At 36.7% G+C, this 17,484-nt stretch overlaps 2 protein-coding genes across 14 annotated transcripts in view; one reads left to right on the top strand and one right to left on the bottom strand.

Annotated features, from left to right (window-relative positions):
• The window catches only part of LOC129757026 (glucose transporter type 1), an 875,183-nt gene that overhangs the window by 243,949 nt on the left and 613,750 nt on the right, over positions 1-17,484 (top strand). The window lies entirely within an intron of this gene.
• The window catches only part of LOC129757024 (uncharacterized), a 259,813-nt gene that overhangs the window by 99,862 nt on the left and 142,467 nt on the right, over positions 1-17,484 (bottom strand). Inside the window, exon 12 of one of the 2 annotated variants that reach the window (XM_055754110.1) lies at positions 14,814-15,199. The exons of the other annotated variant lie outside the window; for it this stretch is intronic. Coding sequence (XP_055610085.1) covers positions 15,189-15,199 — 11 coding nt within the window. The 3' untranslated portion in view covers positions 14,814-15,188. Of the gene's footprint in view, positions 1-14,813; positions 15,200-17,484 lie in introns of those variants that run through there. 2 annotated transcript variants of the gene reach the window in all.

Here is a 17,484-nt window from a genome sequence, read left to right as displayed (position 1 = left end):
TTTTTCGAATCTTAAAATAAGAATTTAAATCCGTTTATGAATTTTGATGTAAACAAATTTTTTTCAATTTCTTTTATTTGGATATTTGTTGAGTAATTTATGTGTTTTGACAAAATTTGCCCGGATTTTTGGTCGTCAATTAAGGAATTAAAAGCCCGGATTTTGTCAGGATTTTATAGAAAATTGCCCGGTTTGTACGGCCCGAATACGTGAGAAATAAAAATCTAGCAACCTTAACTTATCTGCATTTTCTTCACAATCATCATGTTGTTTTCTTTTTTTGGCATTTTAAGCATTTATTGTGTTCTGTTCAAAACTATAAATGCAATATTGTTTATTTGCGTAACGTAATATTGAAATATTTTAAAAAAAATACATTTTTCTCATTAATTTAACTCCTAACACATCCTAAGCAAAATACATTAAAGTGAGTCGGAACAGCAGCTGAATATCAAAGGAATTTCGAAGCGCGTTAGTGAAGTCTTTATTTTTTATTCAAGCAAAAATAAAGTTATATGTGTAAAAACACGTTCAGCAGATAATTTTTATAACATTTGTTCTATCCAATTCGGTAAAAAGGCTTCACATACTAACTAAAAAATTTAAACCAAAACTTTGTGCATTATTTTTTATTTCTGAATATTGACATAAATTGAGAAAGTTTGATAAATAAAGCCTGGGTGAACGATTTTTGGTTTCTATTTATCAACATGAATCAGCCGGCATCAAAGTTACCAACAAAAATTATTTGTTCTTGGTAAAAACAATAGATATCTAAAATTCTGTGATTCTACCCAAAAGGTTTTTAACAATAATCTGTGATGCTTTTCCAGAAATTTTATTTAAAATTTAAATCAAACATCGATAAATTGAGTTATTTCACATATAATTGGCATTCCACATTACCGAAGTCATATTATATCTTTAGAAATCCTATCCCAATGATATCTAAATAAGATTAAAAATTAAAAAAAAATGAATAAAAGGTATAGAATCAAGAATGTAGTTTTGAAGATATTTGTTTAAAAATATGTGATTGAACAGTTTTCTGTTATTTCTACAACCTTCCTTAAGGGGGGGGTAGGGTCTAACGGGTATAAAAAAACACCATTTTCACGATTTTTTTCTAGAGCTATCGTTTAAACAAATGTATTCAAATTTTTTGCATTATACAAAGCATTGCAAAAAGAACATTTAGTAATTTTTTCGTAGAAAAATATTGAAAAATGAGCCGGTGACGGAGCATTTTCGAGGATGCCTTTTAGAAAACAGGATTTGCGGTGGACACTGTATCTCAGCACAGAATCATCTGAATTCAAAAAATCAGAGCAAAATATTTTTAATAGATGTTTTTCTGGACCCCAACGTTTTTATTTAACTTAAAAATATTTTTATGAAATTTTTGTGACTGTTTGAAGTAAAAACTACGATTTTTCACTTAAAAATCCGCCATTTTTCACCTATAAAATCTCCCCAAAGTAAAAAAAATCAAAAAAGAAAAACGTTGGGGTCTGGTATTTTATATGTAGAAACTATGTTCCAAATTTGAAAAGAATCGGATAAGTAGTTTTCAAATGACGATGTCCACGGACTTTAAAAATGTGCTTTCGAGAAAAACGCGTTTGAAGTTTCTGCTCTTGCTTTCTTGCAGTATTAGATAGGAGGAGATAAAGGCCTATAACTTCTACAGTTTTGCTTCAATTGACTTGAAAATTTGACACAACATTCTTGAAATGTTTTACAATAAGAAAATAAAAAAATAAAAAAAATCGATTTTTTGAAAGTGTTAGACCCTACCCCCCCCTTAACATCTCAATGCAATGATCCAATACAGAACTTCAATTTAAAAACAGGGTTTTCACCGTTTGTAGGGAAAAAAATCTATGCTTTGAGGACGAGTTTTACTTGTGGAAAAGAATAACAGAAAATCAATTAGCGATTTAACGACAAACGCTTATAAGACTGCGATTTCTTTGAATATATATTTTTTAACACTGTTAGCTATCATTGTGGTAAACTCCAGAAGATTTTTAAATGGAACGGATGACAAATATTACCATTGGTTTAAATAATAATGTTGTTAGAACGAATGTTCGCTCAAAAGTACCTACTACTTAACAATTGAGAGAATTTAATAATGACAAAGATGTAGTGATGTTCCTTTTCAATATCGGGTATTTAAAAAGTCGATTTGAATTTCTGTTTTTAAACACGTGAATTCTCTTTTTCAGAATCGTTGTTATAAAATTGACGTGAAGCTCTGCTAATCAACATTAAGTGCGGCCCGCCGACAAGATTTCAAATTTAAAATGGCCCATTGGTTGAAAAGGTTGCTCACCCCTGAATTAATCTATCCATACTTTACACTCGCACCGGTACCACGTGCTTTGAACAGTAGAAGAAAAAACACCCGCCAAAATTTCTCCATTCAATTTTTTTATGCTCAGCAAGCTTTGATTTGCTTTCCAGTACACGTGAACTTAGGATGGTCGTTTCTAATGCCTGGACCATGGTGATGGTGAAAACAATCTCACCAAAGGAAACGAAAATCGGTTGACTAATGGGTGCCATGACTTTTGGTTCGTAGGGATAAAAACATAAGTTGTATGGGAGGGTCCCTTTTCTTAGATGGGAGGGGCTCAAAACTATTACCTCGACCTTTCTCATGTCCGTTTACATCACTGTACCAAATTTCAAGCTGATCGGTTAAGCGGTGTGGATTTGTATAAGGTGCATATATATATACAAACATATATAGCCCAACTCATCTTTATATACAGTCCCCCCACAATCATGGGTCACACACAATTATAAGTCACCGGTCATTTGAACTGCTGATATCTAGTAAACTAAAAGAAATTTTTTCATACTACTATTTTTAAGTTTTTCGTTAATATCATCAAAATGCATTTTAAATAGTATGTGTGCGCTTGATGACAGTACAATTGCTATTTGAATAGTTTTTGTCGTATTTTAATAATTATCTGTTGATCAATCGCAAAAATTTCCAATGTTATAAGGTTAACATCTTAAACCGTTAAGCCCCTTATGCGCGTATTTGAAAAATCCCAACAAAATAAACAGGACTCATATAAGCAAAAAGGACAAGTTTACGTTTTCCAAATAAAACTGAGCGAATAAAACGAGAAATTTCAAAATTATTGACAAAATAAAATTGACCCATAATTGTTACAACATCTACCAAATTTCCCACAATCATGGGTCACTGTTTTGCTAGCAAAGCAAAACATTTCTTGGTTGCTATTAGGATATATTGACAGTTCTACACGAACACCACCTTAGCAGGAGGCCTCAGCCCTAACCTCAAACCATGGGAGAACAGAATCGATTTTTTAGAAGGGCGCACGATAAACGCGATTTTCCGGTACTAATATCGATAAATTCGCCCTGTGGAAAAGCGATACACAGATGTTCGTGTTTTGATTTTTTTTGGTGTTCAGGGCTGCCAAGTGCATTGATATTTGGAAAATGATTTATTTTTTTAATTGCATTGTTATTGAAAAACTTTTTCATGGGTACTGAGAAATTGCAACTTTCTTGTAGATTTATATTTGAATGTGAAATTAAACGCATCATTTATCTGAACGAAATAACAACTTACTGTATCGCACACTTAAACGATTTCATTCTTTTACTTGTTTGTAATAGTGAATGATTCTGCATTCGTTTAGAAGTTAGAAATTACTCTTTTCTAATCTACCAAGTGTGCGGCCTGGTCCCGGCAGAGAGGATGCGATCAGGGGAAACTCGGTTCTTACCTCGAGTAAGCTAGTCGTCAAAGCGGAAACCGGTGGCGATGCGTGCGAAGTGAGCCGCCGCGCGTGCGTTCGGGAAACCTGTTTGGACTCGACTGGCGATGATAGAGCGAGACGGCAAAAGTGCGAGAGACGCAATTTCTGACCTGACAGTGGCGGATGACAGATGGTAACGCGTCGCTTACTGACGAGGGGTGTTCTGATGACTATCCTGATATGTTGGTAATATATCTATGCTACGGAAGTAAGATCGTCTTGCGATATCCCACATCTCCTACTTACTTACAAAAAAACGAGAAAAAAAATTCTTTGCGGTACACTATGAGCTATCTTCTTTCCATTTTTTCACTACTTTGTAAAATGTCGCTCATGGTTTGATTTAGCAGTTTTCTTCGGATGCGTTTTCTACTTTCTATTTTAATGACATTTTATAAATGTTATTTCCAGTTTCACTGGCATCATTTTGTTCAATTTGCTACAAGATCCTTTAGGACTATTTCTCAACTATGTAGCGGCTCCCTCTGGCTGTGAACCAGGCCATGCAAGCTTCTATATACAAGAGAACGAGCAATGAAAGAGAAAATAAGAAGACCAAGAGTCGATGTGCTTTACCACCATATTCAATAGCTTCGCCGGTTTATTGAGTTGATATTGAAGTGACAAACGTATTCTGCAATTCATCCCTTTTCATAAAAAATATCTATCAAAAATAGTTCAAAAAAGTTAAGGTCCTTTCTATTTGTTGATATTGACATAAAATGTTTAATTCAGACCTGTTTACACCAATGTTATTAGATCACAAGGTTCTCTTACTTTGTCAGTAAGTAGGCGAGGAGAGCGCGGTGAGGTTCAGTGAGTTTGTTTGTAAACATCGGTAAATTTGTTTGAGCTGAGGGTTTTTTTGTATCTGATTTATTTGAAACGACTCATACGATTAGGTTTCAACGAGCCAAACTCGTTTTTTTGTTTTTACAATCGTTTGCTGAGGGCTTTGTTGGTGAACAAACTCCACGAACTCCTCAGTAGCACAACCAAAATGGCTGAATCGGGAATTTTACATATCGTTACACCTCATATACACACCTTGGTTTACACCAGCTTTGTCATGCAAAAATTAATGAACAATCATTATCTATTTTTAAGCGTGTGTTGTGTCAAAACAAGTAAACAAACCAAACTATGCCCTTTTTTTGCAAAACTTGGAAAATAAATCCAAAAATTAACAATCAGGAAAATTTTCTCGCGTGTGTGCAGTTCAGGCGTGTGTGCAGTTCAGGCGTGTGTGCAGGCTTCGAAGGCAGCGTTTCTAGATTTTCTGCGCCGTTTGGCCAACGGTAGGACTTGTGAAACCAGCTGGCATCATGTATACTCCCTCGTTCCATGGGAAATACAGAAAGACACGGAATCACTCCCGAATCAAGCCTATGCCACAGGAGAACACGGAAATAGGCAGCAAATTGGCTGAACCTCAGAAAGCGGTACCGAACAAATATAAAAATGTGTTGTAAAGGGCGAAAAACTGCAAAAGATAAAAACAACGTACCTACACTATCCATAGCAAGAGAGATGCTGCAAGTGAAGGTGCACCAGACCCGCTGAAGTGTCGAGAAGGCTCAACATCTGTTACAATCAATGAGGATGCCTCTCGTAGCTGTTTCAAAGATAACACTAGTGCAGAAACTCTGACGAATCTATTCGAAAATTACGCTAGTTACTGTGTAGTTAGTCTTCCAATAAGCTCTGTGCTGTCACTCGTATTGTTCCTGAAACTAAACGGAATTTCATTATAAGCTGACTTTACAATCAAGAATCATAAATTAATTGGGTGTTTCCTTCTTCCAGATTTCACAGTTGTCGGTTTAAACTGCATGCAAAATACGACGTATTTAAATTCCGATCTGAATTCTGGTTTCAATTATTTAATCCAAGGAACGTTCAAATTGGTTACTGAAACACTAATTAAGCTGAACGTTTTCGTGATCAAATGTTCTGGATTCTGCGAACAACTTCTAGGCTTAACATCAACAGTATCGAGCAATTCATAACGTTCGATTGGCTCTCAATCCTGTGATGGTTGATTCTGGAATTCTGGCACACATACGTTTGTAAAAAAAAGTTTAGGTTTGGTTGAATCGTTTCGATGCTGGTACCAATACCTTTTAAAACTGGACAGGTCAGTTACAACCAAGGTGATCATTATCAGACATCCCGCTCTGGCTACAATGAAAATCACAGCAACTACGGCTCTTGTTTTGTACGGAAGTATCGAAAAGATTGATGAGATTGCAACCAGCTGCAGCCGCACCAACAACAATTTCGTCGTCCTCGTCCGTCGGTTCAAATGCTGCTCATAATCGTTAGGTCAATATGATCACTATGAATCGGGCGCCCATCAGGGTTATTTCAAGCCGTTGATAAGCAAGATCCAACATAGTGAAATTGCGCATCCCATTTTAGTGGACGATGCAAGTGAAAATGTTACCTACCCAAGGAGTAACGCGTAACATCAAATAAACGACAGGAACCGCAACCATCAACAACTTAGGAACAATCTGAACAACCACATTCCTCATCCAGGTATGGAACGCAGTTTTAACAAAAATGATTAGGCGCAATGATTTGTTGCACAAGAAACTTCAAGATCAGCGCAAAATTCTAGTCAAATTCTATAATTAAATAGCTGCCGTTGCTGCAGTTACGCATAGCGTTTCTGTTGAGGAGGCAATCCCAATTGTCGATCTTGCAGCAGTTCTTGAAATCTGTTAGCCATATCGTTTTTTTTTTGCCAAATGATCAATTAGGTAAGCAACAAATCGTTCACCGAATCGCAAAGAGAAGCGTAACCGTTTCAAAAGGTTTCGAACAATTCGATCACGAGTTCTCTGAGGCTGTACAGAAAAGAATGCACGATCCTGGAAAAGTTTCATCAGAGAGTAATTCTTAGTCTCACGGGATAGTTTTACATTACTTGTGAGGTTATCTGAGCAAAGCAATTTTAAATTGATCTTTGGACCAATCTGTACTTAATGTGGCCCGGTCGACTGGAATATCACAGAACTCGCTACTGGTGCTGATAAAAAAAATGACTTGGAGGGAAACAAGGTTTTTTTTTACGGCTTTTGAGTTGGGAATAGTCTTTCCTCTTTGACATAGCTAGGTCGTTCGAAGGGAGCATCATACATGTTGAATCCATCGGACAAAATAAACATTTTCTAGCACGCAGTGTGCACCAAGGCATGTCTTGCAAAAATGCAATCCTACCTGCAGAAAAAAAAATAATAATCGCCTGAGCAAAGCTAAATCAACTATGCAAGTTTTATCATACAAAATTTATTCGTCCTGTCAACTCTATCCCAAATCTAAACTTAGACTAACTCCTTTCGTAGGCGGAAGTGCGCTTCGTACCAGCTTCATGCCAGACAACCTAAATCAACTTAGGCGGGAGTCTACATCCGCCAACCTTGAACCATTCTTGTTCTGACCGGTTAAGGTTCTAGTCGGGCCAGCAGTCGAAATCATTCAGGTGGAAGTCCACACTGTGCCATCGCCTCAATTTCACATCCCATCAGCTGGAGGTCCTCGCCGCTGAGTCAACTGCTCGATTTTTTTTGCAGGTGAAAGTCTGCATCGCGTCACCCGGAGGTCTTCGTCGCGCCATTGCCCCAATCAATTAGGCTGATTTTCTCAGGCGCGCCATCACTCAAAACTTTACGTTATATCAGGCGGAAGTCTGCATCGCGCCATCGTTCAAGATTTATTATATCAGGCGGAAGTCTGCATCGCGCCATAAGTTTCAATCAATTAAGCTTATTTTCTCAGGCGGAAGTCTGCATCGCGCCATATCTGAAAATTACGCATCATATCAGGCGGAAGTCTGCATCGCGCCATCTCTGAATATCACGCATCATATCAGGCGGAAGTCTGCATCGCGCCATCACTCAAAATTTTACGTTATGTCAGGCGGAAGTCTGCATCGCGCCACTTGTCTGAATCAATTTGGTTTATTTTCTCAAGCGGAAGTCTGCATCGCGCTATCTCTGAAAATATCGCATTATATCAGGCGGAAGTCTGCATCGCGCCACTAGTCTGAATCAATAAGGCAAATTTTCTCAGGCGGAAGTCTGCATCGCGCCAACTATGAAATTTCGCATTATATCAGGCGGAAGTCTGCATCGCGCCATCATTCTAAATTTTCATGTTCTAATAGGCGGAGGTCTTCGTCGCGCCCAACAGCTCATACCATCACTAAGCTCATCTTTAATTTAAACACAGAAGTATGGTTTGTATCGATGGAGACACTTCAACAGATAATATTCAAAGGAACTCCATAAGCAATAGAACTTTGAAGTGTTATCACCGCTGCTTATCAAAGATAACAATCAGTCTCCCATTCATGAGGCACGAAAATTTTTAGTTTGAATATGATAGTCATCAAAAGATATTCCACCTTGCTGAAGTATGTGGTCAGCATATTAAACTCAGGAGCATCTGTCATTTGGAATCTTTCTGGTGTTCAACAAAGTGTCCTCCTCCTCTGTCTTCAAATCTGTTATTCTTAAACTAGGATTTTTATGATTGAATGATTTTAATTTCAACTCCCTGCTACAAAACAAGATTCCTTTTGAGTTTGGAACTAAATTTTATCATTTATTTGGATCGATCCAAATTAGCTGATCTTAAAGACTCTATAATTCAACAACAGACAAACACATTAGCTGATCGAACTGGATTTTATTATAGTTTAATGTGATTCGAAGATTTAAAAATTAACCATGAATGATAACTGCGTATTTCACTACTTTGCTGCATAGCTTTTGCGTGGAGTTGCATAGAAAAAAAAAATGGCTGCTGAATACGGAAAAAAAAATTATACCTTCTTTCGGCCATGATTGGTTCTTAAAATTCCGCTGTTACTGGTCGATGTAACAGCTCCTGGCAGGAGCGCCAATTGTGCGGCCTGGTCCCGGCAGAGAGGATGCGATCAGGGGAAACTCGGTTCTTACCTCGAGTAAGCTAGTCGTCAAAGCGGAAACCGGTGGCGATGCGTGCGAAGTGAGCCGCCGCGCGTGCGTTCGGGAAACCTGTTTGGACTCGACTGGCGATGATAGAGCGAGACGGCAAAAGTGCGAGAGACGCAACTTCTGACCTGACAGTGGCGGATGACAGATGGTAACGCGTCGCTTACTGACGAGGGGTGTTCTGATGACTATCCTGATATGTTGGTAATATATCTATGCTACGGAAGTAAGATCGTCTTGCGATATCCCACACCAAGCAGTACAATACCAAGCAGCCAATACTATCGTCCGTATATAACCTTATAGCTCAACCCAAATGCCCCTTGAATTTATGCTATCAAAGAATGCCCCTGAATGTTTTCCTGAAACGCGATGATTTCTATGTTGATATTCGGGTGTTGCCATGGACTTCTATGTGACTAATAATTGTGAGCAATTTAACTAATAATTGTTACGGGCTACAATTTTGACCCATAATTGTGGTTTTGAAAAACGCTGATTGTTTCGGTAAATTATGTTATTTTGTAACAAAACTGAAAATAAAAACACATTTGAAATCAAAGCGGAAGCACTTAATGACTGAAATTCATGCAAAGTTTTATTTTTGGTCAACTAACACTCGAAAAAACAAGCATTTTGTGTTGAAAGGATACGTTGAGTGACTAATGATTGTGGGAGAACTGTATTAGAAGATTTTCGATACACTCCTTAGAAGAAACAAAAGATGTCGAAAATGAGCGGGTAGAATTTATGTAGATGCAGTACTGTCACATACCAAATTTTTGTTCAGGACGAGCCAACTACTAAGAAGTGGTAGATACAAATAGAGTTGCACTGTACATAACAGTAGCGTTCATAATTGTATAGAAATTGGAAGCACGCGACCTGTCAGTTTGACTTTGAACTTCCATAACTTTTTACGCTGATGATATTTTTTGATCAAATTTTTTGCGTTAGACTATCACACTATTATATCACAAAATTTGAGCTTTCTGGAGTTTGTGTGGCCTGAGATACAGTAGTTCTACGAAAATCAGACTTTTGGACTTTTCTCATCCAAACTTCAATATCTCAGAAACTACGCTACACTTTTTTATTAAACATTTGCAGAGTGATTGTTTAAACATGAAGCTAGCATGTCTGAAAATTTCGAAAAGTTCTATCGATGAGATCAAAAGTTACGCGAGGTGCAATATTTCAGGCATGAACCTAGAAATGCGATTTCTATAGAATTTTGGACGAATGTTTTCATAGGTAAACCATATTCTCTGTTTACAAACAAACAGTAAATCTATTTCAACCAAAAAATCAAAACAATATTGCGAGATTCTGATTTCAAAACACAAATGGATCATTTATTCCTTTTTTTTTTCTTTTCTTCATTGCTTTTGCCAGACATTTTTTTTGTCTGATTGTTGGATGGAAACGATATTGTTTTCATGAATCGCCCAAAATTCTATAGAAATTGCATTTCTAGGTTCATGCCTGAAATATTGCACCTCGCGCAACTTTTGATCGCATCGATAGAACTTTTCGAAATTTTTAGACATGCTAGCTTCATATTTCAACAATCACTGCGCAAAATTTCAATGAAAAATGTAGCGTAGTTTCAGAGATATTGCAATTTAAATGAGAAGAGTCCAAAAAGTACGATTTTCGTAGAATTACTGTTTCTCGGGCCACACAAACTCCAGAAAGCTCAAATTTTGTGATATAATAGTGTGATAGTTGATCTATCTAACGCAAAAAATGTGATCTAAAAATATCATCAGAGTAAAATGTTATGGAAGTTCAAAGTCGAAGTGACAGTGCGCTTGCTTCCAATTTCTATACAATTATGAACGGTACTGTAGGTTGCAAAAAAATTTGTCGCATGCAAGCTTTTATCCAATTTTTTACCAGTTTATTGATAACATGAATTAATTTTTATTATCTTCGCCCTCGTGATGTTTTAACTCCAAGTGACTAAAGAAGGATTTCCAATTTGTTTCGGCCTTATTCAAAAATGGCACATGCTTCACTTGAAAATTTTGGAACTCATTTTATACTTTGAGAAATGTAACATCGTGAATTTGTGCGTAATCTGACCAGATAAATTTAAAATAATTAATATAAGCGTTTTAAGGCACTGTTATAATTTTTTTAGTACATGATGATATTTTGCTGTTTTCATAAAAGTAAAAAATGACACAGACAAATGTTTGCAGTGTTCTATATTACCAGATAAAACATGCGTTTTTTCATTTCATCGAGGAAATTTGAAAAAAAAATATTTCGTTAATTTGAACAAATGCAAAACTTTTAGAAATCAATATGAAAAATTCGCAAAAAATCTGATGACTTGAAATTTTGAATTAACTGATTGATGACTTGAAATCTGACAAGTTGAAGTGAATTGAGAGAACATTTTCGAATAAAAGCATTGCATCCAATCAACCACTTAAACTTGTTGAACGCAAAGCTGGTGTTGATATTTTGTAATCTTCTTTTTCTTTTGATCGAAAAAAACAATGAACGACGAGGTTCTCAAATTCGACAATACTTTTACATACACAAATGCCTCATAAACGCAAATTAAGGCAATCAAACATGAACAAAAGGTTGAAATTTATTTTGGGTTTAATATATGACACATTTGTGTCCGTGTCTAAGGTTTAACAATCGATTAACAGTGAAAAGTATGAAAACTTCCATAAATCATCAAAAACGATTAAAGATATTCGAAAAAGATATTTCCTTTTGATGTCCATGAGGTTTATTTAAAATTTGGGCTTGAACGTAAGAAAAAGTTTAATTTGTTTCTTAGTTCCAAATATTTGTTCATTAAGTCCTCACACTTATTTCGTTCGAAATAGAAATAACTGAATATTCAAGGAAAGCGAGAGACATTTCTTTTTTCATAATAAAACCCCACAAATGCTCTTTACTTCAGAAAGTCCTGATCAAATTGATGGTAAAGATTGATTTTTTAATGTAAATATACTATTCTGAACATTTAAAATCTCTACAATTAATAGCTTAGTTGAATATTATTCCTAATCTTGGTCCAATCAATGATGAGAAGATTTTTCAAATGAAATAAAAATCACTCTGTTTGTGACATTCCAACTCTCTATTTTTATCACTTTAATGTCTTCTACAGAGTTGTAGCCAGGGAAATTACCTATTAGATCATTTTATTGACATATAAAGCTGTATTAACGTTAAAGGAAAGACAAGCGTTTTTACCATTAACCATTAAAAAGGTTAACAATTTAAAAAAAAATGAATTGTTCTAGACCCCCAATGGATTATTTCGAAAATGGGTTCAAATGAAAGAGGAATGTCCCAGCTTTCGGATTGTACAAAAATTAGCAATTTAGACATACGGAATCTATCATTGTGTCATATGTATCCAAAGATATTTTATACTTTGTAAAAAATGCTCCACTATACTGTTAAATGTATTCAATCGGGTTTTTTTTAGCTTCCTGCACCGTCGTAGACGATATTCTCAACTAATTTGCGAAAGCGCGAGTCACTCTCGCCGATGCGGCTCCCGGCTTTTGATTTCGCCCAGATCTAGGCTTCCTTTCTAGCATCATTCTACACGCACCTACGAAATGAGAGGTGTTCAAGTTTTTTTTTCATATGAACGATTAGAAAAAGTGCGGTGAATTAAGGTTGACCACTTTTTGAACCGTGCATTTGTATAGTCAGATAGAATGTTAAGGAGTGTATCGAAAATAAGTTATAAACGCATTTTTTTTTCATTGTATTGATTTTATTGATGATTCAAACAAAGAAACAGTTCGGAAGTGTTTTAAAAAGCTTATTCTGACAGTTTATAAAGAAATACAAGTAAAAAAGTAATTATTGGTAATATTCTCAGACTTTGGACTTGACGCGTTTCATTAGGTTTTGTATAGCTGATTGATCACACTTCTAGGCCAATTTTTCTTGAAAACCGCCAGGGTCCTTTTGGCTTTACCATCCTTCTTGAAAACTGTCTTGACGAAGCCCAATATCGTTCTATGGGGCGAAGCTGGGGGCAGTTTGATGGGTTAATATCTTTCTCAACGAATTCTACATCGTTATTTTCAAATCATCTAAGAGTGGATTTAGCGTAGTAGGCTGACGCCAAATCCGGCCAGAACAATGGTGGAGTCGTATGTTTCTTATATAGTGGCAGCAACCTTTTCTGCAAACACTTCTGTTAGTAAATATCGGCTTTTTTTGTTTCTTTTGTAAAGAAACTCGCCGACTTCAATCCGCAGGAGCAGATGGCCTGCCACACAAGCACTTTCTGGCCAAATTTTTCCACCTCAATCGACTTCTCATGGTCACTCACATTACTGGAATCCTCTTTTGCATAAGTTTCATCGTCCATGAGAATGCACGCATCTGGCTTCTGCAAAATCCGATAAAACAGCTTCCGGGCTCTGGTTTTGGCTCGTGATTTTTGTTCAGCCGTTTGTTTGGACACTTTCTGCTTCTTGTATGTCTACAGGTTGTTCCGCTGTACCATTCCGATCGATGTCCCAGCTTTTTTCGCCAAATCCCTTATGGATATCGATCGATTCCGGTTGATGAGGTTGAATACCTTACGGTACAGATTTGGGTCAGATGGTCCTGTTTTTCTGCCTCTTCCTGGCAAATCATCGAACGTATAGTGTTCCCCGAACTTGTGGATGATGGATTTTACGCTCGCCGGATGAATGACGAAACGTTCCACCACTTCATTCATCGAGATGCCTTTCTCTCGCATCCAAGAGTCCCACACACGAATTTAAACTTCTTTTTTAATTCGCGACATTTCGGGAGAAACGAATGTTTCATACGTGAACAAAGCGCTGATTCACTCTTGACAGATCAAGATGCTACATTCAGGTGAACACCGTTGCGCGCGTTTGTAAGTAGAAGTCTCAAATATGTTTATAGTTAATTTTCGATTAACTCCTTAGAAGAAACAAAAGATGACGAAAATGAGCGGGTAGAATTTATGTAGAAGCATTACCTACTATCACATACCAAATTTTTGTTCAGGACGAGCCAACTACTAAGAAGTGGTAGATACAAATAGAGTTGCATCTATGTATATATCACCACACATTAGTTTGCTAAGTGTAGTTCGCCTAACATGCGCAAACTTGCAGTGCCAACGAACAAATTCTACATGCTCATTTTCACCATCTTTCGTTTCTTCTAGTTTTTTATCCGTCTATAAAAATTTCACAATCTTAAGATGTTCTCTTCAAAGGGCATAACTTTCCACCAATTTGGCTGAAAAATGTAGTAACAATGATTAAATTTCGGTGATGATTTTTTTTTCATAAAAGTAATGAATTTGGATGGTGTTTATTTTTTGTTCAAGTGACCAAAGCCTCTCTACATACCATAAAACCAAAAGTTCCTCAAAGAAACGGTTTTTATACAATTTGTGTTGCACAAACCAAGTTACTTCAACAAAAAGTTCGCGTCTAATGGTTCGCCTAACACCATTATTATCATCGTTACAAGCACCGATTCGATTCGATTTGAATGATTACTCGAAGCAAAAGACAGCCTTCCCAGCGGACTGAAAACGAATCCCAGGCCATTCATTTCTGTGGTGGTTCATCTCCCGGCAGAGTGGCATTAATCGTTCGCACCCTTTAATCCATCTCCATTCATTTATAGCCGGCTCCAGCTTGCTAGCTAGCCTTAATAGGCAAGCCATTTAAATCCACTCCACTCCTCGGAACAACCACGGGGACGGTTATGTGCATTTAGGTATAGTCTAGTGAGGTACCGGAATTGCAAATGGCTTATTCAGAATCGCGTGACCGCAAAACCGCAACACTCAGAGAACTGCGGGGATTGTCTTTATTGGATTTTGGCTTCCCTGTTTTTTTTTTGCTCCGATGTGATGTTCTGTGTTCTGTGGCCAGGCCGCGCCGCACCACATCAATTAGCTGTTTGGGTCTTTTGATATCGACGAAAACGACGAGGGAACGCTTTGTGATATTAGGAACATTTATTTGTGTGAATCGATGTATGAGTGTTGACGCTTTGAGGTTTAAGTGGAAACAGCGGGGAATGGAGGATAAACCTAATTAGAAGAACATCAACATCAGCGATAAACCACAGTTTTCGCCACCGTCGTCGTTGTCGTTCTTATCCTTTGGGAAACATCCCGAAACCAAAAGGAAAACTACGCTTGCGGCAAAACCGAACGACAAAACCGCACACCCAATTCTTGGTCAACTCTCTCTCTCTTACTTCTAGGTTATTTGCTTGACTCGACCTGGCTTGGTTGTGGGTGTTTCGATGCTCTGCTGTGGTGTTAAAATGTGGCAATCCAATCAACGTGTAGGCTAATCACGATAACGTCTTGACTACTCGCTACTCGGTGTTATTGTTGAGGAGGTCGAAATCAAAGGTCTTCTTCCAAGGTTTATCGTTTCCAACGGTAAATGCAGGCGAAAAAGAATGGATAGAAGAAAATTGATAGGTTGTAAGTTGATAAAAATACGTTTAACATTGATTCTTCTTGTCTGGAAGAATCAAATCTTATTCCAATTGGTCGGCATTAAAGATGTATTAGAATGATATAAATTAGATAGATGTGAGGTCCTCAGAGACAAAGGGGTATAAATGCAAAAATGATCGATTTGGAGTTAATAATGACAAACAATTCTCCACATTTCAAACTATATTTGATATTATTGTTTTCAGATTTGATAGTTTCATTTTCATACTCTCGAGAAACAAATACAAATTTTAAAAAAATGTATGGAAAATGGCCAAACGTAACAACTTTAAAGCTTGGCTCCAAGGAGCTCCTATATCTTTTTAGGCAATAGAATCGTTTATATTTTAATTTCAATGCTCTGAAGTAGCCTTTTTTAGAAAAACGTTTGAGGAATTTTCAACTCTATTTCCCATCGACCAACTTCCATCGAATGATTGGGAAGATTGCTGCCGTTTGCCTCCAGCATAAACCACCGTTAGTTATAAGGGTGATTTTGTTGATACAACAAACAATCTGCTGCGAAGCCTGCAGGCAAATCCGTCAATGTTGATGGAATCCATTCAGCAGCTTAAACGATGGATAGGTAATTAAAGATCCAAAGTTTTAGTTTGAGTTTCCGTTGGATCGGAGTAAACATCACAAGGAGAGTTGGGTCATTCGAAAGTAAAAGGATAATCAAACCGTATTAGGACATCGAAACGTCATCTTTTGGGCAGGAATCAAAACATTTTAAGTACTTCGGCGAACTTGATTATTCATTTCAATGAAAGTAGTCAATTTGTTGAAAATTTCAAATCTATTGACCTACTATTTCAATGACGATAATGTGCTTTGTCGTTGCATTGCTGCAATATGATGAAAGAAATGCGATCACAAATATGGGTATAAAAACTAAATATTTCTTTTATTTTCTTGTTGATTGGTGGATTGGATGAATTATGGGCCACAAAGTGTTCACACGAGATACGGTTTTCGTTAGTTTATGGTTCTATGGACTACTACGTCATGAATCGAAAGTTCCATTTCAGAACTGAATGAATTCAATGAAAATGCCACTTTCCTTACTTCAATCGAGCCTGATTCTTCTAAAACTTTTATATTGCTGATTTTTTTTTTCTGTTTAGATACTTGTCTTATGTTCCCTTAACACTTTTGCTGCAAAGCGTCACCCACTTCAACATATTTAAAAATTTAGAAAGTTAAACCAATCATACGGATGTAGATGTTCAAAATTATCTCGGTTTCTTGAATAATCTCTTACTGTTCTCTAGCCAAAATTTCAAACCGAAAGGATATCTCCATATGGTGTTTTGGCATTTCAAAGTTTGACACATTCTGTAGTGGGTGACGCTTGGCGATAAACTTGTTAATCCTTCGTTTGATGAAGAAACAAATTTGCAACTTGCAAATCTTTATGCAAATTCAAAATATTACTTGAAAATCTATTAATAACCATACATTTCAACATAGAACTGCTTGTGGAAGACCATGCCAATGTGCTGAAAGTTTCAGATCAAGTAGTTCGCGGTCTATACTTTTGCAAGGGAAAAACAGTATCGGTAAAAAGTGCTTTTAATACTGTTTTCAGTATCGAAAAGTTCAATTCCAGCTCCGATTTTTTAAAAAATTATTTCATACTGAAACATCCGTAAAAAAATTCTAGAAAAATTGCAGTTTTGAATTCATGCATGAAATTTTATGCCTCGCATTAGTTTTTATCCAACCGATAGAACTTTTGAAAAATTTCACACGTGCTTGCTTTATAGTATAAAAATAATCCTGAAGCCCACTATGTTCGATTTGCTCTATCTCAGGTCACATACATATCTTTTAGATAGCTCAAATTTATGAACGTACAAATTGTACACTGGTGCAAAGTTTATGTCTAACAAGAGATTAAACCTACACTACTCCATAGATGCCATGATTTTCTGTGCCAGCATTTGCGTAGTGACTCGAGCTCTCGAGAAAAATAATGCATCCACCACTACACACAAACTTTCAGGTGAAGCTAAAAATAAACTTAATGAAATTAAATCTTATCAAAAACGGAGATGTTTTGGTGAACCATGTCGATTAGGGTTGAGTGGGATAAACGTGAACACGGGGTAATCCCCCCCCCCCCTCTACGTTGGGTGTCCATGATGAAATTGCACACTATGAAGTTGCACTAACTTTTTAACCGTTGCACAGTGGT

This window comes from Uranotaenia lowii, chromosome 3 (assembly GCF_029784155.1).
Source record: "Uranotaenia lowii strain MFRU-FL chromosome 3, ASM2978415v1, whole genome shotgun sequence".
Taxonomy (NCBI): domain Eukaryota; kingdom Metazoa; phylum Arthropoda; class Insecta; order Diptera; family Culicidae; genus Uranotaenia; species Uranotaenia lowii.
Note: the sequence above shows the minus strand (reverse complement) of the source record. Positions and strands in the feature narration are given on the sequence as shown.